The 25,012-nt window shown below is 44.3% G+C and overlaps 1 protein-coding gene across 1 annotated transcript in view; it reads left to right on the top strand.

The window, feature by feature from the left end:
- med16 (mediator complex subunit 16) overlaps window positions 1-25,012 on the top strand; it is a 110,598-nt gene that overhangs the window by 50,729 nt on the left and 34,857 nt on the right. Inside the window, exons 10-11 of the mRNA XM_028816652.2 lie at window positions 6,059-6,269; window positions 9,113-9,246. Of these exons, the coding sequence (XP_028672485.1) occupies window positions 6,059-6,269; window positions 9,113-9,246 (345 nt within the window). The remainder of the gene's footprint in view (window positions 1-6,058; window positions 6,270-9,112; window positions 9,247-25,012) is intronic.

The raw sequence follows: 25,012 nt of genomic DNA, 5'->3' as shown, positions 1-25,012 counted from the left end.
CCCCACCGACCCACAACATCCCGAGTCGAGGTCAGCAGCACACCATCCCCACCATATACAGTGTTGACACTGCACTGCTTCCCCTTCCTGAGACGCCGGATGGTGGACCAGAATCTCCTCGAAGCCGTCCGAAAGTCATTCTCCATGGCCTCCCCAAACTCCTCCCACGCCCGAATTTTTGCCTCAGCAACCACCAAAGCCGCATTCCGCTTGGCCTGCCGGTACCTATCAGCTGCCTCCGGGGTCCCACAGGACAAAAGGGTCCTGTAGGACTCCTTCTTCAGCTTGACGGCATCCTTCACCGCCGGTGTCCACCAGCGGGTTCGGGGATTGCCGCCACGACAGGCACCGACCGCCTTACGGCCACAGCTCCGGTCAGCTGCCTCAACAATAGAGGCACGGAACATGGCCCATTCGGACTCAATGTCCCCCACCTCCCTCAGGATGTGGTCGAAGTTCTGCCGGAGGTGGGAGTTGAAGCTACTTCTGACAGGGGGCTCTGCCAGACGTTCCCAGCAGACCCTCACAACACGTTTGGGCCTACCACGCCTGACCGGCATCCTCCCCCACCATTGAAGCCAACTCACCACCAGGTGGTGATCAGTTGACAGCTCCGCCCCTCTCTTCACCCGAGTGTCCAAGACATGTGGCCGCAAGTCCGACAACACGACCACAAAGTCGATCATCGAACTGAGGCCTAGGGTGTCCTGGTGCCAAGTGCACATATGAACATATGCAAGAGGTCATTAAAATCATTTAACGAGCTTCAGTTCCAGGACAGTCTGACGGGCAAAATTCTGACTTCATCTGCACCATGTTGAAGGGGCTGCTGTTGATCCTTAATCTATATATAATATATAAAAGCCAAACACCACTGACTCGCTCATCACAAAATCTCCCGAACCACAAGGACTTGATATTCGAAATGGCCCATTGGTGCTCGCTAAGAAACGGTTTTAAAAATTTCGTGGTCCAAGCGTGAAATTTCTTATAGTTTTTTAGACCCGTTTGTCTGTCTGTCTGCTTTTCACGAGAGAACTACTTACCGGATTTAGATCTGGTTTTTTTTTCTATAATTTTCTATAACATTCCGTTAATTTTGCAACTTTCTCATCATATCATAGTTCGATTGCGGTACCGATTTATTAGTGCGAATCCGAGAGAGACTCATCAGGCCCTCCTCACTCGCATGTCAGCCTTGGGGCATAACCTTAACTCCGCGTAGTTGGTGAACGACAGAACTACTTTACAGATTTAGATCTTTTTTTTTTTTTTTCTCTAGAATTTGGTTGAGCATTCCGGTTGATTTTTTGACTTCTCTGTGCTAAGAATCAGAGTTTGCTTGCAGGAGCGATATATTCACTCTAATGTGAGATGGAGGCTGTGGGCCGAGGGGAGGAGTGTGATGTCGGGAGCCGGGCGGGCCTCCTCACTTTCCCGTTTCACTAATACGTGGGCAAAGCCACAGGGGGATGGCTAGTATTATATATATATATATATATATATATATATATATATATACACACATACAGTACTGTGCAAACGTTTTAGGCAGGTGTGAAAAAAATGCTGTAAACAAAGAATGCTTTCAGAAATATAAATAATGATTGTTTATTGTTATCAATTTACAAAATGCAAAGATGAGCGAACAAAAGAAAACTCTAAATCAAATCAATATTTGGTGTTCCTACCTTTTGCCTTCAAACCAGCATCAATTCTTAGAGGTCCACTTGCACAAAGTCAGGGATTTTGTAGGATTCTAGTCAGGTGTCTGATCCACCAATTCTACCAAACAGGTGCTGATGATCATCAGTGTCACACGTAGGTTGAAACACAGTCATTAACTGAAACAGAAACAGCTTCAAACTGGGTGAGGAACAGCCAAACTCTGCTACCAAGGTGAGGTTGTGGAAGACAGTTTCATGTCATGGCAAGATTGAGCACAGCAACAAGACACAAGGTAGTTCTACTGCATCAGCAAGGTCTCTCCCAGACAAAGATTTCAAAGCAGACTGGGGTTTCAAGATGTGCTGTTCAAGCTCTTTTGAAGAAGCACAAAGAAACGGGCAACGTTGAGGATCGTAGAGGCAGTGGTCAGCCAAGGAAACTTAGTGCAGCAGATGAAAGACACATCAAGCTTATTACCCTTCGAAATCGGAAGATGTCCAGCAGTGCCATCAGCTCAGAACTGGCAGAAACCAGTGGGACCCAGGTACACCCATCTACTGTCCGGAGAAGTCTGGCCAGAAGTGGTCTTCATGGAAGAGTTTCAGCCAAAAAGCCATACCTCCAATGTGGAAACAAGGCCAAGCGACTCAAGTATGCACGAAAACATAGGAACTGGGGTGCAGAAAAATGGCAGCAGGTGCTCTGGACTGATGAGTCAACATTTGGCTGTAGCAGAAGGCAGTTTGTTCGTCGAAGGGCTGGAGAGCGGTACAATAATGAGTGTCTGCAGGCAACAGTGAAGCATGGTGGAGGTTCCTTGAACGTTTGGGGCTGCATTTCTGCAAATGGAGTTGGAGATTTGGTCAGGATTAATGGTGTTCTCAATGCTGAGAAATACAGGCAGATACTTATCCATCATGCAATACCATCAGAGAGGCGTATGATTGGCCCTAAATTTATTCTGCAGCAGGACAACGACCCCAAACATACAGCCAAAGTCATTAAGAACTATCTTCAGCGTAAAGAAGAACAAGAAGTCCTGGAAGTGATGGTATGGCCCCCACAGAGCCCTGCTCTCAACATCATCGAGTGTGTCTGGGATTACATGAAAAGACAGAAGGACCTGAGGAAGCCGACATCCACAGAAGACCTGGGGTTAGTTCTCCAAGATGTTTGGAACAACCTGCCAGCCAAGTTCCTTCAAAAACTGTGTGCAAGTGGACCTAGAAGAATTGATGCTGTTTTGAAGGCAAAGGGTGGTCACACCAAATATTGATTTGATTTAGATTTCTCTTTTGTTCATTCGCTGCATTTTGTTGATTGATGAAAATAAATGATTAATACTTCCATTTCTGAAAGCATTCTTTGTTTACAGCATTTTTTCACACCTGCCTAATACTTTTGCACAGTACTGTATATATATTTATAATATTAATATATAATATAGTGCTGCTGCTTTGCAGTAAGGAGACTGTGGAAGATTGTGGGTTCGCTTCCCGGGTCCTCCCTGTGTGGAGAGCGCTTTGAGTACTGAGAAAGTGCTATATGAAAGTAATGAATTAATGAAAAAAAAAATATATATATATATATATATATATATATATATATATATATATATATATATATACATACAGTGGAACCTCAGTTTGCAAATAACTTGGTTTACGAGTGTTTTGCAAGACATGCTAAAATTTTTCATAAATTTTTACTTGATAAACGAGCGAGGTCTTGCAGTACGAGTAGTATGTATACGCTTTGTCTGCTGAGTGTCATGTGATCACAACTGAGCTGATGGTTCTTCTCTCTCTCGCTGCGGGATTGTGGGTAATCATCTCCCATTCTCGGGCTCAGTTGGCGTGCCTCACTCATATAGTCAGCATCCGTACATGCGTATACTGTTTACTACAGCATTAACATTGTGACTGTGTGTGTGTGTGTGCTGTGACGTGCGAGTCCCCGTCTTGCACCCCAAAACAAGAAGCTGAGTCTCAGTACTTTAGCAACACCAGCTTTATTCAGCTTGAAACAGCAACAGCGCAGTTATTTATTGTAGCGGGATCTGCCACTCTCCAATACACAGACACAGCAGTCAGGCAGGACTGTGGCCAAGTAATACTGTGCCTTGCACATTTATAATGTTCCTTGTTACTTGTATCACCCAGATTCACTTTTACAGCGAACTGCTGCAGCGCTGGGAGACTGCAATTGCTTTGGGACGCTCTTCCGCGTGTCGTCCCATTGGGTGCAATCCTACAAGAGTTTAGAAACTCACTCACACCAGCCATGATTCTTTTTTAAAGGTAAAGTGCAGGTTAATTTGTTTTATGTATTTTTACTTTATATTTTGTATTAATCATTTTTATATGAATAGTTTTGGGTTGTGGAACAAATCATCTGAGTTTCCATTATTTCTTATGGGGAAATTCACTTTGATATACGAGTGCTTTGGACTGCGAGCACGTTTCCGGAACGAATTATGCTCGCAAACCGAGGTTCCACTATGTATGTATGTATGTAAATGTATATGTATATGTGTGTATGTATATAAATATATAATAATATAATGTGTGTGTATAATATATATATATATATATATATATATATATATATATATATATATATATATATATATATATATATATATATATATATATATAGAGAGAGAGATGAAAGGCACTATATGATAGATAGATATAAAAATCCAGTGTCTGTCTGTCAGTCTGCTTTTCATGAGAGAACTAGTTCACGGATTTAGATCGGGTTTTTTCTAGAATTTGCTGGAACATTCCAGTTGATTTTGTGACTTCCCTCATTACACTAAGAATCAGAGTTCCCTTGCAGGAGTGATTTATTTGCACGAATCCCAAAGACAGAGGCTGCAGGCCGAGGGGAGGGTGAAGTGTGACGTCAGGAGTGGAGAGCTGGGCAGGACCCTCCTCACGCCCACGCCAGCCTCTGTTTGAGCCGATCTACCTGTCTCCACATGTTGGAGCGCAGCTTGCCTCTGCTTAGCCAGTGATACCGGTTTGTTTATTGATTTTTATAGTTTGTCCTGTTTCACTACTACTTGGGCGGAGCCGCGGGGGACAGCTAGTCTATTTATAAAATCCAACATCTGTCTCCGCTTTTCATGAGAGAGCTACTTCACAGATGTAGATGGGTTTTTTTTCTATAATTTGCTTGAACATTTCGGTTGATTTTACGATTTCTCTCATCGCACTAAGACTCACAGTTCAGTTGCGGCACCAACTTATTTGCTCAAATCTGAGAGAGAGGCTACAGGCCGAGGAGAGGGGGACACGGGACCGCCTCACTCACGCACCAGCCTCTGTTTGCGATGCTCTGCCTCTCGCCATGTGTTGGAGCGCACCTCACCTCTGCTTAGCTAGCGATACCTGTTTGTTCAGCAGACGTTATCATCTAGAGATTAAGGAGTAACGTTTGACGTTTTTGAGAGAGAGATCAGAGCTCTGTGTGTTTTAGAGGGTAGCGGCTCATTGGCAGAGATATCACGGCCATGTGCTTTTCTTCCCATGCAGGGGACACTCTCCTGTCAGAGCTGTACACGGATCAGATACAGTGCCAACGTTTAACATTGGAGCATACCTACTGTACCTTCCGCTTGGCCATAGATACCTTGCCAACTTTATACATTTTTGGCAAAGAGATCAGTGCTACATTCTCGCCCCTAATAGCAAAACTAAAAATATTGGATATCAAGAGGCCCTCGGATATGAAAACTATCAATAGAAATTCTTCTCAATACAAATTATGACTTTTTTTCCCCATTGATTTTTAAAGTTTATCCTGTTTCACTACTATGTGGGCAGGGCCGTGGGGGACGGTTAGTCTTGTCTTTTATAAATGCTTCAAAAAAAGTAATAAATTTGAAAAGGCCCCATTACAGTGGTGAGTTTTTAGATGTGCTTCAGTGTTCTTCAGCTCTGACTGTAAAGTATGTTAACCTTTTAGAGCAAAATGTCGCCCGTTATTTTTACACTCGGTTCTGTGAATGATAAGCAAACCAATGTTTTTAGCCTGCGGTGGGCTGGCGCCCTGCCCGGGGTTTGTTCCTGCCTTGCACCCTGTGCCGGCTGGGATTGGCTCCAGCAGACCCCCGTGACCCTGTGTTAGGTTATAGCGGGTTGGATTATGAAATGGATATGATGGTTTTAGTTGAGGAGTGTAGGGAGACGGAGACCCCAGAAGGTACGACAGAGTGAGATTATTCAGAGTCCTGTGTGTTATGAAGAGTATTTTAAATTCAGTTCTAAAGGGCACTGGCCACCAGTGCTATGGCGCTAAGACTGGTGCAGTGTGCTCTTTATTTGGGGAAGACTTGTAGCTGCTGCATACGTCCTGTGATTCTCAACGCTTCTCCACCCCTCAGGTCTTATCAACTAGGATTGTAGCCATGAAGGCATCGCTGTGCAAACTGTCCAACGCCACCATGGCCAGAGCCTGCGATTATCACGCCAAGCTGCTGCTCATTGCCATCAGTTCGACGCTCAAGTCCCTGCTGAGGCCACACCTGCTCAACACGCCCGACAAGAGTCCCGGGGAAAGGCTGTCGGAGATCTGCGCTAAAAACACGGACACAGGTAGGGAGACGGCTGCCTTCTCTTCACTTCATGCTTGAGCTCGGGGTCCTGCTGTTTTGCACTAACAGGCCATTTGTCAGTTATTCGTCTTAAACAGTTTATTAATCAGTCACATGTACTTCCTAGCATTGTTTTGTGAGATCGGGCGGCACGAAGGTCTGATAGATAGATATGAAAGGAACTATATTATAGATAGATAAATAGTTTATTAATCCCAAGGGAAAATTCCCATACTCCAGCAGCAGCATATTGATAAAGAAAATATTAAATTAAAGAGTGATAACAATGCAGGTATAACAGACAATAACTTTGTATAACATTAACGTTTACCCCCCCGGGTGGAATTGAAGAGTCACATAGTGTGACGGAGGAACAATCTCCTCAGTCTGTCAGTGGAGCAGGACGGTGACAGCAGTCTGTGGCTGAAGCTGCTCCTCTGTCTGGAGATGATCCTGTTCAGTGGATGCAGTGGATTCTCCATAATTGACAGGAGTCTGCTCAGCGCCCGTCGCTCTGCCACAGATGTCAAACTATCCAGCTCCGTGCCTACAATAGAGCCTGCCTTCCTCACCAGTTTGTCCAGGCGTGAGGCGTCCTTCTTCTTTACGCTGCCTCCCCAGCACACCACCGCATAGAAGAGGGCGCTCGCCACAACCGTCTGATAGAACATCTGCAGCATCTTATTGCAGATGTTGAAGGACGCCAGCCTTCTAAGGAAGTATAGTCAGCTCTGTCCTCTCTTGCACAGACCATCAGTATTGGCAGTCCAGTCTAATTTATCATCCAGCTGCACTCCCAGGTATTTATAGGTCTGCACCCTCTGCACACAGTCACCTCTGATGATCACGGGGTCCATGAGGGGTCTGGGCCTCCTAAAATCCACCACCAGCTCCTTGGTTTTGCTGGTGTTCAGGTGTAGGTGGTATGAGTCGCACCATTTAACAATGTCCTTGATTAGGTTCCTATACTCCTCCTCCTGCCCACTCCTGATGCAGCCCATGATAGCAGTGTCGTCAGAGAACTTTTGCACGTGGTAAGACTCTGAGTTGTATTGGAAGTCCGATGTACGAGGGTTGTTTCATAAGTTTTGAGACTCGGTCACTTGCCGTCATCGGAGGCGGATGACATTTTTTTCTATTGTTCTACAATCCCTTCACATCTTCTAATAAATTTTTGGCCCACCCAGCTACAGATGGAGATGAGAAAAAGAGCTCCAAGTGGGGTCCAAAAGGTTGCCTTCCTCCACTGAATGCCAGGCGCCAAAGGTCAGCCAAGAGGACCATGTTTGCCGTCTTTTTTGGCTACAAAAAAATTATTGCTTCAGTTCCACGTCCTGAACGCACGACGATGAACTCTGATGTCTTCACAACCCTGTGCCTTCCAGAAGTTTTCAAAAATCTCACTAGAGGTCGCCCTAATCGCACCTTGAAAAACTTCATCCTTCACCATGACAACGCGCCGCCTCACAAGTCAAACAAAACTGTTGAGTTCCTCGCCAAATCTGGGATTGAAGTCCTTCATCCGCCCCCTTATTCACCAGATTTGGCACCCTGTGACTTCTGGCTGTTCCCGACGGTGAAGAAGGAGCTGAAAGGAATGGATTTTGAGGACAGGAACAGCCTCATTTCTGCGGTGGAAGAGCAGCTTGACCAACTGACTGAAACTGATTTTCGTCACTGTTTTGATTGTTGGATTTATCGCATGAAAAAGTGCATTGAAATCTGGGGAGAGTATGTTGAACAGCACTGAAGTGTTGCCAAATGACGAGGTTATGTGAGTAAAAATTTTCTTTGGAATTGACCAAACCATGTTGGATCTATTTAAAAAAAGTCTCAAAACTTATGAAACAACCCTCGTATACAAGCTGAACAGGACCGGAGAAGGTCCAGTCCCCTGTGGCGCTCCTGTGCTGCTGACCACAATGTCAGACCTGCAGTTCCCGAGACGCACATACTGAGGTCTGTTTGTAAGATGCCACCAGGTATGAATCTACTCCCATCTGTCAGCTTGTCCCTAAGGAACAGAGGTGAGATGATGTTGAAGGCGCTAGAGAAGTCCAGAAACATAATTCTTACAGTTTGATGACCTGCATCTGTCTGCACTTCCGGGTGTGGCGTAAGAACCGCCCATGTGGGCTTAGGAGGCCGTGCAGCTCCCCCTGGTGGTGGCCACGGAGCCCAACAGGGCCGAGTCCTGAAATTCCATGCCTGTGGCCCCAATGCAACCCAGGGGGGCTGCCACCAAGCATTCTTTGGAAGATGTCGTGCTGCCCATGGTTGTCCCCCCGGATCATATACAGAAGGGGAGTCCCGGCCGGGCATGGGCCCCGGCCGTCCGCCACACTGTCCAGCAAGGCACTACGTCCCATTTTCATACAGTGTGGTGTGGTGTGTGCACATACATAAAACAAGTTCTTGTCAATATGAAAAGTCAATTTGATGACCACAGAGTGTCAGGACTTCGGTTTTACATCTCTTCTAAAGGACGGCGCCATTTTGACAGCACAATGTCCCTACCACTCCAGGAGGGCATTAGGAGTCACTCAGAGACCACAGGGTAAGCGCCCCCTATTGGCCTCACCAACACTTCTTCCAGCAGCAAACCCAAGCTTTTCCTAGATGGTCTCCCACCCAAGTTCTGGCTGGGCCTGACCGTGCTTAGCTTCAGGTGGACAACCTCTTCTGAAATGCTGTTGGCTGCTGGTCAAGACTAGCAGAGACAGTAGCTGTCCAAATAAAGCTGGGGAGTTTGGTTTAAAATAACCACACGTGTCCATTAAAGTCAGAGGGTGTCGTGTCTTGGAGTTGTTCTGACCAGTTTAACTTTCTGTTTCCGTTTCTCAGATATCGACAAGGTGATGATCAGCCTGAAGACAGACGAATTTGTCTTAGATGCTTCCACGCTGCAGTCCCTTCAGCAGCTCATCCAGTGGGTTGGAGACTTCGTGCTTTACCTTCTGGCCAGCCTGCCAAACCAGGTCAGTTGTGTCCCATGTCCCATTCGCGCTGTGTCTGAATGTGACCACTGAGGTGAATCGTAATTGAAGGTGGTCCTCTGGCAGTTTCATGTAATGCAGAGCAGCTGGTGGATTTTGGGAGAACAGCAGGACATCGTGGTGTTTCCTTATAATGTCTCAAAGGTGAGTGGAGTGCTGCGCTCTGACCTGAACCCCAACCCAAACAGCAGGCCTCCCACTTACACAGGCCCAAGATGGGAGTAAAGACCCTCATAAATCAAAGCACCATTCAGAACATGGCCACGATGGTGTTAAGCCTCAGGTCCCGAATAAATAATAATCCGTTCTTTCAAAATTTTAAAGTTGATTTTATAGAATTCAAAGAAGGAATCGCAAAAAGAAAGGCAAGGAAAGCAGCAAAAAGTAGCCGTATAAAGCAAAAACTAGAAAGTGGCGTCAGGAACTAAGGTGCCAATATAAAATCAGGGGGTCATTAATGTGCTAATTAAACGCATTTTGGTATTGAGCAAAACTCGCCAAAAATTATTTTTTCTCTTAAATTCTAAAATTCCTCTTTGGGTTTTCTCGTAGTCGGTGCACAGAACCGCAAATTTCCTTCTGCTCAGGTCAGGTCTGACAAGTTGGATCTCCCACAATTCACGGCTGCCGCAGTTTCCATTTGAACCTCATAGTGGGGAGAAGCTCATTGTTGAGAGCCATTCAGGTGGTTGTGGTCCTACAGATGTCAGTTATATTTGTGAAAAATTAAGTTATCTAAATTTTAACTAAACAGGGAAAAAAACGAACGGACACCCCCAAAGTGAAATATTCTGCTCTGTGATGCCATGCTGACGTTTCATTTATATTTCAGACGTCCGTTATCCTCCATTTACGTGTGTTACTCCCAGATATGCTCATATTGGATACTACAGCCCCCCAAGAGGATTTTTAAAAGATAACCTGTAGGTGGCGCCCATCTGTAGATCACCTACTAACAGTTTACTCGTACAGTAGATTCTCTGGTCACGAACGTTTCCAAACACGTACAAATCGGGTTACGATGAAAAAGTTTGCCAAAATTTTGCATCTGTTCATAACGACACGCTGTGGTGGCGAACAAGAACACTGGCGGCCAGTTTCCCTTCCAGTTCGTACACGCCAATAATTTGCCATTCTCAGTTTCCCATTTTCTTTTGTTTGCGTATTTAGGGCCTAACAAAGTCTTTCCCTGTACATCGTTCTCGGTCAGACGTGCGTGCATTCGCTGTGAACTCTTAAGTGCTAGCATTAATTTTGCAATTAACCACAGCCATAAAGCAAATGCGGAGTGGTAATGTTGGCAAGAAGAAAGGTTCAAATAAAACTGAAATCCAGTTAAAGAAAGAAATCATTGAAAAGTATGAGCGTTGCTTTCGTGTTACCGATCTTACCGCCGAGTACAAGAAGTCGAAATGTATGATTTCGACTCTTCTAAAGAAGAAAGATGCCATTAAAGCAGCTAACTTTTTGCAAAATAAGTTCTAATGTTAACCAAGCAGAGGCCTCAAGTGCTGGAAGAGGTGGAAAAACTGTTGCTAGTGTGGCTGAACGAAAGCAACTTGCAGTGGATAGCGTAAGCGAGGCGATCATATACAAGAAAGCCAGGAAGATTCATGGTGATTTGCTGAAAGAAAAAATCCTTCTTTAAGTGGCTTTTTGTGCTTAAAAATCTTTAAAATAAATTTACATGCAGTTGGTACTGTCTGGAACGGATTTATCATATTTACATATAATCTTATGGGGAAATTGCGTTCAGGTCGCGTCCAGAGTTTTGGAATGAATTATGGTCATGACCAGAGGTACCACTCTATTTAGTAGTCAGCGTGTTAAATTGAAGCAGCGGTCACAGCCAGTAAAATGATAAGAACCGTAACACGAAACAAAAATCAAATTCAAAAACGCAGGGCCAAAGCTTCAGGGCAACCTTTTAGACAACTGTGGCCTCCTCTGGTGGCCCTGCCTCCCTTGGCTCCACATATAGGAGGCTGGAGGAGAAACATAACATAACACTGAAAAATTATAATAAAAACTACACAGAACGTAACCAAAACCAGAATTTATGACTGAAGATAACAAAATTATACGAGGGACGCTCAAAAAGTTTCCGCACTTTTATATTTTCGTTGGAAACGGTGAAGGCGGAAGGAGGAGTAATTGGGCATTAAAAAGTTGGTATGACGCTGGGGAAAATTGCATGACAAGCGAAGGTGACTACGGAGAAAAGTGATGTCATTTGTTTCTCAAATTCAGTTATGAAAAAGTGCGGAAACTGTTTGAATGTCCCTCGTATTTAAATAATAACAAGAACTACACTTGAAACCCGGGAGAAGACAGGCTGAAACATAACTGATGGGTGAAGTTCATTCAGTTCTGGCACCCCATTAGTTGGCCACTCTGTTCATGGGGACAATAAGGACCCAGCAGGCCTGTCACTTCACCGTTAGTGTCCTATAGGCAAAGCACAGAAGGACTTCAGTGAAATTTATAATGCAAAAATAAAATAAGAAACCCACAGATGTGCTGTGCTACTGAGCATTTTGTTTTACTTTTTTACAATTACCGTATATACTCGTGTATAAGTCGGGTAAAATCGATCATAAAATCAGACCCCAACTTATATGCCTGTTCAAAAATACAACACTTATTATTTATTTATTTATTTTACATCTTCTTGCCTCCTCCAATTTCGCCCCAGTTTCTCAGATGCATTGAATTTTGTTGCAGCAGCGCAGTTACCAATTTCTTTCGCCACTTCAACGACTTTTAATTAAAAACCAGCTTCATATTTTCTTCTGATCGAACGCTCCATCGTAGATAAGGGATGCTCTTATGATAAAGGTGTATGAGGGTGAGAATCACAAAACGTTGCAAATGTCACTTTGGAATAGTTTGGGTATTACCACGTGGTCCCGTAGGCTCAATACACAGAATAACAAAGGCCGTGTGCTCCGTGGTTCCTCTCTCAGGTGTTAGCATATCAGAATCTCTTGGACCAATAGTGTGAGTTTTCCACGTTCAACTTATACGACAGACATTATAAAATATCAAATTTTATGGTAAAATCAAGCCCCGACTTATCTGCAAGTATATTTAGATAGATAGATACTTTATTAATCCCAAGGGGAAATTCACAAATGTTAGTAACAAATGTATAGTAACTATAAAGTAATAATAATATTTATTATTTATCATTAGCTCATTTTATATATTAACTGATTAAAAAAATGGATTCTGTTGTTCGAGTTATTACGCCGGTCTGTGTGTCAGTCGTTGTCCTGATCTTCATTTTTAAAGGCCTTTTAAAACGCACAGTAATGCAAATAGTGTCATAGAGTGCTGAACTCAAAGGACGCTCCATTTTTAATTGACATGAAAGCCATACTGCCTGTAATTAGAATTGTGTAGTAGAGCCTGTTACAGTCGGAGTAATTAATTAACATTAATAGGACGCCTTTTACACAGATAGAGGGGAGCCACTCCGACCACCACCAATGTGCAGCACCCACCTGCATGATGCCATGGCAGCCATTTTTACACCACACATGAGCTGTTAATAATAATAATAATACATTTTATTTATATAGCGCCTTTCCCATGCTCAAGGCACTTACAGAATATAATAAAGAACGGCAGAATATACAGTATATAGCATTGTACAAACCAGATAAATAAATAAAGAAGATTAAGACAGTAAATTCTGAAAAAAAAAACAGACAACATAATTGATGGTCTCACACACACATACAGGTTACATTGGCATCTTGACAGAGATGTAAACTGAGAGAAAGGTAATAAAGTCAAATAGAGCTAAAAGCCTTCCTGAACAGATGAGTTTTGAGTTGTTTTTTAAAGGAATTCATGGAGTCAGCTGACCTGATTAATTTTGGTAGGTCATTCCAGAGTCTGGGCACTATACAGCTGAAGGCCCTGTCACCCATGGAGTGTAGATTAGTGAGGGGCACAACAAGATGGCCAGAATCAGAGGACCTTAGTGGGCGGGCAGGCACATAGTGATGGAGGAGGTCACTGATGTAGTTTGGCGTGAGGTTATTTAAAGCTTTGTAGGTTATTAGTAGGATTTTATATTCAATTCTGTAAGACACAGGGAGCCAGTGAAGACGGAGCAGGATGGGTGTGATGTGCTCGCTGCTGCTGGTTCGAGTAAGGACTCTTGCAGCTGAGTTTTGAATAAGCTGGAGCTGTGATATAAGATTAGAAGGGGCACCTGCCAGTAGGGAATTACAATAATCGATGCGGGATGTGATAAAAGCATGGACAAGTTTCTCAGCATTAGAGAAGGAGAGGAAGGAGCGAACACGGGATATGTTATGGAGGTGAAAGTAAGAAAGTTTCTTAATGTGATTTATGTGGGTGGAATAAGTGAGGGAGGAATCAAAAATGACACCAAGATTTTTTACAGTAGAGGCAGGTCTGATGAGATCACTGCCAAGATGGACTGGGAAGGAGCTCATTTTATTAAGTTGCATTTTAGTCCCAATTTGCAGGAGTTCAGTTTTATTGCAATTTAATTTTAAAGAGTTCTGCTCCATCCAGGTTTTAATTTCACTAAGGCAGGTTGTGAGCTGAGAAAGCTCTGATGAAGTTCCACTTTTAACATTGAAGTAGAGCTGGGTATCATCTGCATAAAAATGATAACCCAATCCATAACTACGGATAATATGGCCAAGGGGAAGCATGTAAATACAGAAAAGCAGAGGACCAAGGACAGAGCCCTGAGGGACTCCTTGTGTGACTGGCACGGAGTTGGATCTGCTGTTGCCAAGACTAACAAACTTGCCTATCACTCAGATAGGACTTGAACCACTGGAGGGCAGTGCCAGAGATACCCAGCATGTTCTCCATTCTGGACAGTAGGATGTCATGTCTGACTGTCAAATGCTGCACTGAGGTCTAACAGAATTAATATGCTAGTTTGTCCAGAGTCTGCTGCCATAAGCAAATCATTGGTTACCCGTAGCAGAGCAGTTTCACAGCTGTGCCGCGCCCTGAATCCAGACTGAAAGGGTTCCATCAAATTATTAGAGGTTAGGTAATTGGTGAGTTGGGAAGCTACAACACGCTCAAGAACTTTTGACAGGAAAGGTAAGTGGGAAATAGGCCGGAAATTGTTAAGATTGTCAGCATCAAGGCCAGACTTTTTTAACATTGGGGTTACAGAAGCAATTTTAAAAGTGAGTGGCACGGAGCCAGTGTCAAGGGATGAGTTTATTATTGTTGTAACAGTCGGGATTATGGCATGAAGGCAGGATTTACAGTAAGTAGTGTGGTGGGGATGGGGTCCAGTACACAAGTAGTCGGCCTCATCTTACAAAGCAGGTTATTAACAAACGCAGAGGTGACTGGTGAGAACTTAGAGAAGGAGCTGGATGGAGTGGGAAAACAGGGAGAGATATAAACAGATGATATATTTATGTTAGTTGAATTATTTAGATGTTTAATTTTGTTACGGAAAAAGTGGAGGAATTCCTCACAGACTTCAGTAGAAGAGGTAGTTGGACCAGATGCGGGTTCGAGTAGTTTATTAACTACAGAGAACAAAACCCTTGGGTTATCATGGCCACTTTCTATTATTCTGCCATAATGGGTGTTCTTGGCAGAAGTTAGTGCTTCTCTGTAAGCTCTTTGGTGGTCAGAGAAAGCCTGGATGTGCACGGTGAGGCCAGTCTTACGTGACATTCTCTCAAGGCGTCGGCCAGCTGCTTTCATAGATCGCAATTCTGAGTTATACCAAGGAGCTGAGCGCTTAAAGGAAACCTCCTTATGTTTTAAAGGAGCTGTTTTATCTAATGCTGAGTGAAGGGCTGAGTTATAGTGGTCAACAAAACTATCTTGTGTTGGTGGAATAGGTGCAGACAGTAAAAGATCAGAAATGGATCCAGAAAGGATAGAGGGACAGATATTTTTAAGGTTTCTGTAAGAAATTTGTCGTTTACAGGTAAGAGGTGGGATAGGTAATGAGACAGTGAAAAATACTGCTTTATGGTCAGAGAGTCCCAAATCAGTGCTGTAAATGTTGGCAACAGATAGTCCAGAAGTGCAGATCAGGTCCAATATATGACCGCCAGAATGGGTTGGAAAATCAACATGTTGTGTCAAGTCAAAACAGTCCAGTACGGACAGGAATTCATTTCTCAGTTTAGATGTAGTAATGTCAATATGGATGTTGAAATCACCAAGAAGCATAATTCTCTGAGAGTAAGAGCTTAGGTGGGTCAAAAGTTCAATCAGATCGGATAAGAAGGATGCATTGTATTTTGGGGGACGATAGAGAACAATGAGTGAGACAGGACCTGATTCCGTTATTAGTTTAAGAGCCAGGCACTCAAAAGACAATGGGCAGTCAATTGGGATTCTTTTAATGTTTAAGTCTTCTCTGATAATTACTGCCAGCCCGCCTCCTTGTCTTGAGCTGCGAGGCTCTGAGTGGAAAGTGAAACCAATAGGAGTCGCCTCTGTGAGAGACGCAAATTCATTCGGTTTTTGCCAAGTCTCCGTTAGACACAGAATATCAAGTTTGGTGTCAGTGATGAGTTCTGACAGCACCAATGCTTTGCCATTAAGAGACCTCGAGTTAAACAGTGCAATATTACATAATGAGGCTTCTTTCTGCACAGAGCCGCAATCAGGGTTTATTTCCACATAATGCAAATTTGGCACACCGACAATTCTATTTCCAGGGTAATGAGAAGGACGGCGTATTCCTGAGCAAATGCTGCCGGTGGTCTTTTCATTCGCAGCCCGGCGTTGGCGGCGACCTGACCCGCGATGTATATATTTCGGGCGCTGCAAAATACCGGCGTCCTTTAGGATGTTGCAGTTAGACCATTTGCTCTGGACAAACTGTTTAATAAGAAGGAGTTTGTCATGAGAGTATTTTAGCATGATACTGGGCAATACTTATCTGAATAGCAGTGGAGAAGCAGCACAGCACAGCGGAACCGGTAGGACAGGCGGGTGTGGTAGAGTAGGTGAGCGGCGATAGTAAAGCTGCAGAAAGCATAGCATGAGGAGGTAGCAGGAGTTGGAGGTTCCAATACACAGCCACAAACAGTAATGCTTGGTAATTTCAGGCGTGATCGCCCCGGAGCCAAAAGCCAGATTAGTATGAATATCAGATCAGTTCCCAGTCGTAGAGTATTGTAGGATGAAACGGGAGCAGATCAGCAAAGCGAATTTAATATAATCACGGAGACAGATCATCCCAAGGTCCTAGATTGCCAGGCACAAAGAAATGCTTGTAGGTTCTCGTCCCGTGATCCACAGACTCAGCTGTTCCCAGTCAAAGTAAAGTCCATAAAATCTGTAAATATAAGCCAAATCCATACAATTCGAGTCAGCTGTATCCACGAACTATACGTACAATAAAAGAAATAAAACAAACGTAAGAAAGTGTAGAATTAGGCGAATTTTGCGAAAAGTGTTGTTTACAGGGAGGAGCGGCAACAACATGCGTGCGCCAGCGTCCCCTCACCCTGTAATTAAAGAGTATAGGTGTTAGGTGGTGAAGGGGTACGATAGACAGCCAATTAGAGACAGGGGACGATTAGGGGGGCCAGAAGGACAAGGCCATGGTGGGACAGGATATTGAGCATAAGCCCAGCTCTTTTTAAAAGGTGCCCAAGGGATCCTTTATGATGACAGAGAGATAGCACCTTGCGTTTACATCTCATCTGAAGGACGGCGCTGTGTTTACAGCACAGGGGGATTGGGATCCGCACACGGACCACAGGGTGAGCCCCCCCATACACCCCCGCTGTCCTTCTCCAGCAGCACCCCAAGCTTTTCTTAGATGGTCTCCCATCCAAGTCCTGGCTGGACCCAGACGTGCTTAGCTTCGCTTCAGGTGGGTGACCCATTCTGAGGCACAGGTGGTCCGGCTGCTGTTGTAGAGGTAGAGGCAGCCAAGTCGGTGGGGGTCCTTTGATAGACGACCCCTTGTAGTTTTGAGTCGGCCACATGCCCTGGTCCAGTGCACACCATGCTTTCGCTGTTCAAAGCATTCTTCAGAAATAACAAATCCATCATCACTACGCAACGCGCCTTCCAAATGCACTTCACCATTCCTCCTGACGGTGACGTCCCAAATCGGGGAAAACAATTCTAAATTTAGACAGACAGGTGCAACATTGAACAGAAAATCTCCAGGCCGTCCTCAGACGGCTGAAAACAGCCAAGCTGTAAGGGCATCCATTTTGCAGTCTCCTAGACGTTTAGCGCAGTTCTGCCATCAGCATTTCCAACACATCTTTGGTTTTGCATGAGGACCTCCATTTCCAACCATACACAATGAGGTTTGTGCAGAGAGAGACTGGGAGAGCCATAGAGTTCTGTGCGCCAACATTCTGCAAACTGTTCGAGATGCCAGCGTCACATGCGGCAATGAAGCAAATTTCCATTTGAATGCTTGCATAAATAAGCTAAACTTTCGCTATCGGGCTGAAACCAACCCACGTGAACCTCATCAGAGACCCCTGCATAGTGAGTGGGTTACAGTTTGGTTTTTTGAGGAGAGGGGGAGCAACAGTCAACTGAAATGCTAGAGAACTGGAAGAAATGGATGTGGTGGATGCCTGGAGCAACTGCTCATATGACCGGCCGTGGAGATCCATGCAAGTTTTGCGGAAAATGTCTCCCTGCGTGGCAGTGTCAGGTAACCTTCGTGTTCGCCTGATCTCGCTCTGTGTGATTTCTATCTGAAGTCGAAGGCTTACACACACCGACCTCAAAACCTTGAAACCCCCCAAGGACGCCATTCACCACGAAATCACCACTATTCCCCTTGAAATGGCCAAACGTGTGATTGCGAGCGTTCAGAAATCGTCTTGAAGAGGGTATCGCTAAAACACAGTTTTGTATCCCCTGTCTTGTGTCGTAATGAAATTCATTTTGTCTTGTAGCGTTTGTGTAGAATAAACATTTTAAACGTGGTACTTCTTTTTGGCTCACCCTGTAGTATTGTCATCATCACCACGAACTCCATGTTTGTAACCCCTGTGATGTATCGTCACACACCTGACGTAGTGGCACATGGAGTCCTTCCTGCTCTTCGTTCACTTTTGACGTCCTGTAGGTTTCACTTGATACACGGCTCTCAACTTCGCTTCTTTCTCCGGCCTTCCTTTCTGCCTTTCTCAGTCTGCTGTGGACTTTTGGACTGGGATTGGCTTTGAAGGACTTTCCTGCATTTCATTGGAAATGTCATCCAGCTTTTCTTTGCGAGGTGACAGATGGTCGTCCACTTGTGTCACACATAGCCGGCCCTACCGTTTTATTTTTCCACCCTGTCACAGCTCTGCGTCTGCATCTCCGTTTTTAAACTCGACTGCTGCTTGCCTCTTGTCATCCTGATGAGCAAAGCCAACACAGCCCAGCGGTCTGCAGTTCGCTGTCACAATGACAAGTGGCCGTGACCTGTGCACAGCTGTCATCACAGTGATGTGGAGCGTTTGAAGCTGCCAGTGCACTTAAAACTTTTTAGTGGCGATGGCACGTCATCTTTGTCGTCTTTTTTTTTTTTTTTTTTTTTTTCCTCAGTTTCTGCAGATGTAGAGACAGTCAAGTTTTGGTTTCTCACACTTCTTAAAAATGTAAGCAGGTCTCACCGGTCAATTAATATCAGAACTCGAGGAGAATGATCGAGCGTCACATGACCAGAGCTTATGTGTTAGTGAGCAGTGAGCCGGGGTCTAAACATGGCGGGGGGGTTGGGGGGATTGTGTCAGACTAACACGGCAGGTGATGAGATTGATGACCTGTTTGAAAAAGTCTCCAATAAGGTCCCACATGAGGGGGTTAGGGGTCAAAGTTCAAGGCGCAAGATGTTGATGGGTGGCAAATTCAATTCGTAATAACAGCCAACCGTCACAGGTACGCGAAACGAGCTGCAAGTCCAAAGAACGTCGACGTCAGTTTGCAGCCATCTTTGGTCAGTCGTACAGTGCATCCGGAAAGTATTCACAGCGCATCACTTTTTCCACATTTTGTTACGTTACAGCCTTATTCCAAAATTGATTAAATTCATTTTTTTCCTCAGAATTCTACACCATAATGACAACGTGAAAAAAGTTTACTTGAGGTTTTTGCAAATTCATTAAAAATAAACAAATTGAGAAATCCCATGTCCATAAGTATTCACAGCCTTTGCCGTGAAGCTCAAAATTGAGCTCAGGTGCCTCCTGTTTCTCCTGATCATCCTTGAGATGTTTCTGCAGCTTCATTGGAGTCCACCTGTGGTAAATTCAGTTGACTGGACGTGATTTGGAAAGGCACACACCTGTCTATAGAAGGTCCCACAGTTGACAGTTCATGTCGGAGCACAAACCAAGCATGAAGTCAAAGGAATTGTCTGTAGACCTCCGAGACAGGATTGTCTCGAGGCACAAATCTGGGGAAGGTTACAGAAAAGTTTCTACTGCTTTGAAGGTCCCAATGAGCACAGTGGCCTCCATCATCCGTAAGTGGAAGAAGTTCAAAACCACCAGGACTCTTCCTAGAGCTGGCTGGCCATCTAAACTGAGTGATCAGGGGAGAAGGGCCTTAGTCAGGGAGGTGACCAAGAACCCGATGGTCACTCTGTCACAGCTCCAGAGGTCCTCTGTGGAGAGAGGAGAACCTTCCAGAAGGACAACCATCTCTGCAGCAATCCACCAATGAGGCCTGTATGGTAGAGTGGCCAGACGGAAGCCACTCCTTAGTAAAAGGCACATGGCAGCCCGCCTGGAGTTTGCCAAAAGGCACCTGAAGGACTCTCAGACCATGAGAAAGAAAATTCTCTGGTCTGATGAGACAAAGATTGAACTCTTTGGTGTGAATGCCAGGCGTCACGTTTGGAGGAAACCAGGCACCGCTCATCACCAGGCCAATACCATCCCTACAGTGAAGCATGGTGGTGGCAGCATCATGCTGTGGGGATGGGAGACTAGTCAGGATAAAGGGAAAGATGACTGCAGCAATGTACAGAGACATCCTGGATGAAAACCTGCTCCAGAGCGCTCTTGACCTCAGATTGGGGTGACGGTTCATCTTTCAGCAGGACAACGACCCTAAGCACACAGCCAAGATATCAAAGGAGTGGCTTCAGGACAACTCTGTGAATGTCCTTGAGTGGCCCAGCCAGAGCCCAGACTTGAATCCGATTGAACATCTCTGGAGAGATCTTAAAATGGCTGTGCACCGACGCTTCCCATCTGACCTGATGGAGCTTGAGAGGTGCTGCAAAGAGGAATGGGCCAAACTGGCCAAGGATAGGTGTGCCAAGCTTGTGGCATCATATTCAAAAAGACTTGAGGCTGGAATTGCTGCCAAAGGGGCATCGACAAAGTATTGAGCAAAGGCTGTGAATACTTATGGACATGGGATTTCTCAGCTTTTTTTATTTTTAATAAATTTGCAAAAACCTCAAGTAAACTTTTTTCACGTTGTCATTATGGGGTGTTGTGTGTAGAATTCTGAGGAAAAAAATGAATTGAATCCATTTTGGAATAAGGCTGTAATATAACAAAATGTGGAAAAAGTGATGCTGTGAATACTTTCCGGATGCACTGTATCTTAGAAGTTATCAATTCACAATTATTCTCCAGTAAAAAAATGTCAGGAACCCGTATGCTTAAGTAAAAAAAAAAAAAAAAAAATTACGAGTGGTGCTTGGGTAATTGTGAACTTGTAACTTCAGAGATGACTGCAAGTTGACCTAGCAAAGTTGGCTTAAGCATTGGACACAAAAGGCTACGGTGCTTTTTATATCCCTCGGGGAGGGGGGGGGGGGCCGTGCTGGGGCTGCCCCTTGTTGTTTTGCGCCCTACCCCACCATGTAACCAATTGTCTATGGGGGAGCAGCAAAAGCTTTAGATTCGCCAAAAATTTCAATCTTTGTTTTTCGACACATCTCGACGTTTTAGGGTCCCCAGGTCCTGAAAACATCGATTTTTCTTTATGATGTGTGTGTCACAGTTTCTCGGACTGTCTAAATCACGAATGTTGGACTCCGGTCCTGGAGGGCCGTAGTGGCTGCCATCTTCTTCATTAGTGCTGCTAATTAACTCATTTTGCCTTCATTTTAATTAACTTTATTCAGGCCCCTCAGTTGTCTCTTTTTCCTTAATTAGCAGCCAAACAATAACGAGACACAAAACGAGCCCCACATGAGCAGCTCACCTGTGCCCATCACACAATATCTGAAAATAAAGGAAGGTGAAGGTTTCAGGAATGCTGATCTCTCAGGTCACCAAAATGTTTTGATGGTGTTGTTAGAAAAAACAGCATGGCACCCAGCCATGGAATTAAATAGCGGGTTTAATTAACAGCAAGAATCGACTTCTCATTAAGAGATTGGCTGGAGTTTGAAATCCCAGTTTAGCTGCTCATCTGTCGACTCGTTTCTCATCTCATTTCTGTTTGGCTGCCATTTAATGAAGAAACAAATCAATTCAGAGGACTGAATCCTTTAAAACAGGGCTATTAAAATGAAGGGCAAAGGAATTCATTAGCAGCGAAAACTGAATAGGATAAGCGTTAGAATGAAAACCTGCAGCCACAGCAGCCCACCAGGACCGGAGTTGGGGATCCCTGGTTTAGAGCATGGGTGTCGAAATCCAGTCCTGGTGGGCCGCAGTGGCTGCAGGTTTTCATTCTGACCATTGTGGTGATCGGCCCAACTACAGACAGACGGACTCAGACTCACAATGTCCCAAAACCCACACAAACGTTTATTTTGCTCCTTTCTCTTCTACAGCACACCCACAGTGCACAAATCCCGATAATACTCACAGTCCTTTCTTCTTCTCTATCTTCTTGCTCTTTTCCTTTCCGCCTCCTCTCCTCTGCCTCCCGACTCCGGCTCCCCAAATGGAGTGAGGCAGCAGTCCCCTTCATGTTGTACCAGGATCTGCTCCAGGTGCTCGTTGATGGTCTTTCCTGGTGTGGTAGAAGTGCTGGCGGTGACCACGGGCCCCAACATGGCTGAGTTTCTAAGGTGGTCCCGACATGCTCCAGTGGGGTTGCATTCCAGTGCAGGGGTCGCCAAGTCTGGTCCTGGAGGACCACTGTGGCTGCAGGTTTTCATTCGAACCCCATTTTTGTAATGAGTTCCCTGTTTGTGCTGTTAATTAACTTCTTGTGAATTAATTTTAATTGAATTGCTTGTTTAAGATTTGTTCCTCTGATTTGCTTCATTTCTTTCCTTAAGTGGCACCCTAACAGAAATGAACTGTTAGTGAGGGAGCCAACAGAAGACCAACTAAGTCCGGGCCTCAAACTCCAACCACTTTCACTCTGACCATCTGCTGAATTAGGCGTCGTTAATTAAACTCGTTCTTTAATTCCGTAGCTTGTTGCTGCTCTCGTGGTTGCGTTAGCAGACATGTCCGAAATTGTTGATTTTCTCTTCCTAAGAGCAGCTCTGTTCAAATGTTTCTTTTACTATCTTCAAATTAGAAATTTTGTTAAACAGAAATTGCCCGATTTCCCCCACCTTGCACCCTCCACAATGCTGGAAAAAATACTGCTCAATTTTGAGGAATTAAACACCATTTCCGCATTATATAAAATCTTATTAGAGTCCCTACCTTTCAAAGATCCAAGAGGACATTGGGAAGAAGATCTCTTAATCAATATATCAGAAAAAGAGTGGAAGGTAGCAAAGCAGAGAATTCACTCGAGCTCCATATGCGCAAAGCATAGAATTATTCAACTAAAAATTATATATCGAGCTCATCTGTCTCGCTTAAAACTGTCCAAAATGTTTCCCGGGCAGGATCCAACCTGCGAACACTGCAACCAAGCTCCTGCCTCACTGGGTCACATGTTCTGGGCCTGCACCAAACTAACATCATTTTGGACAAAAATTTTTAATTGCCTTTCAGACAGCCTTGGTATCACAATCCCTCCTAACTCATTAACAGCTGTGATTGGTGTTCTTCCAGACGGACTTGAAGTGGAAAAGGATAAGCAAACGGTGATTGCATTTACTACACTTTTGGCACGCAGACTTATTTTGTTAAATTGGAAGAATCCTAATTCTCCTCTTATAAGTCAGTGGGAAACCGATGTTTAATATTATTTGAAATTGGAAAAAATCAAATTCTCAGTTAGAGGATCTGTACAAAATTTTTTCAAAACCTGGCAGGATTTAATCAATATTATTTTAGAATAAGAGAAATAACTATTACCGCATTTAACTCCCTTCTCCATCTCATATTTACATAGATATTTACTTCTCCCTTTCTTTCGTTTAATGTTGCCTTATTAAAAAGCCTTAAGCAATTTTCCTTTAGCTAAGCTGTCCTTCTCAGGGGTGGGGTTTGATTTGTCTTCAATTTTGTTGGGTTATAAATTGATCTATTTGTATGGAATGATTACAATGAAAATTAATAAAATAAAAATATAAAAAGTTTGGTGGACCTGAGCAGATCAGCACTCCTGAGACCTTCACCTTTCTTTATTTTCAGATATTGTGTGATGGTCACCAGTTGTTTTGGCTCATTTTTTATCTCATGATTGTTTGGCTGCTAATTAAAGAAAAAGAAACAATGAAGGGGTCCGAGTCTTCAAGAGCAGGTCAATTCAAATGAGTTCAAAAGACGTTAATTAGCAGCAAAAGCAAGACACTCATTAACACTAGAATCACCAAAGCTTACGAAAAATCCGGCCCACCTTAAATCCGCTCGCACCTTTGCGTTCAGCGTCCTTTGTGTTGTAAACGTGTCGATAAGCCCAAGCAGCAAGCAGCCTGCTATACCATCCCCACCACCGCTTTAGAAACGACAAAGACCTCTCCCAACTGAAGCCTTATTTATCAGGGAGTCCTAGAGCTGTGTAGGCTCAAAAAATAGATTGTTATTTGGAACAAATGCATTTCACGTGTGTTCTGTGTCTACAAACACCTATGTAAGTGTAGTCTCGATGCATGCTCAATAATCCAGGTAAGGAAATTCTAGAAAGTTGGTTCAGTTCATCTGGACATAGTTCTTTTCCAGGGAGATACGTTACATTACTCATCCGAGTGACTTCCTCAGTTGACTGCAGGTTTCTCCAACCGGTTTATAACCGGTACCTTTGCCTAATGACCGAAACTAGCACCATTGACTAACAATGGGCCGTGTGATCAATGATGTGCAAATTGTCCATTGATCAATGGCCATGAGTACCATTCACAGAGAGTTGGGGAATGGCTGCAATCACAGCATTGTAAGATGGTGAAACCCTTAGGCCCCCTCCTCGGTTCAGAGATGGTCGTTCCTTTTTTATGTAAATGGCCTCCTTGACTCCTCGCTCAAACCAGCGTTCCTCCCTGTCCAGGATGTGCACATCTTCATCATTGAAAGAGTGACCACTGTCCTGTAGGTGTAAATAGACTGACCTGACAAGGTAGCTGTTCTGTGTTGTGCCATCCGCTTTGCCGGTGGTTGTTTGGTTTCCCCGATGTATGATTCACGGCAATCCTCCTGGCACTTAACTGCGTAAACTATATTACCCTGTCTGTGCCGTGAATGTAAAATGTTATGTGTAGGAGGTAAAAATGTGAACTGTAAGCGTACAATGGGAAGTTTGAATTTAGAAAATACACATGTTATGAGAAGAACTGTGGAGTCGTACTGGGTTGGACAACCAGACAGTGGTCTGACTTGATTCAGGGGTCTAAAGGGACATTGGCTTATAACACACATGCAATGTGTGACGTCAGGGGAGGAGAAAACGTCAGCACTCTTCAGGAGATTCAGAAATCACTCCG

The sequence above is a fragment of the Erpetoichthys calabaricus genome, chromosome 12 (assembly GCF_900747795.2).
Source record: "Erpetoichthys calabaricus chromosome 12, fErpCal1.3, whole genome shotgun sequence".
Classification (NCBI taxonomy): domain Eukaryota; kingdom Metazoa; phylum Chordata; class Cladistia; order Polypteriformes; family Polypteridae; genus Erpetoichthys; species Erpetoichthys calabaricus.
The sequence above is the reverse complement of the archived record's forward strand: the minus strand, read 5'-3'. Positions and strand labels throughout refer to the sequence as shown.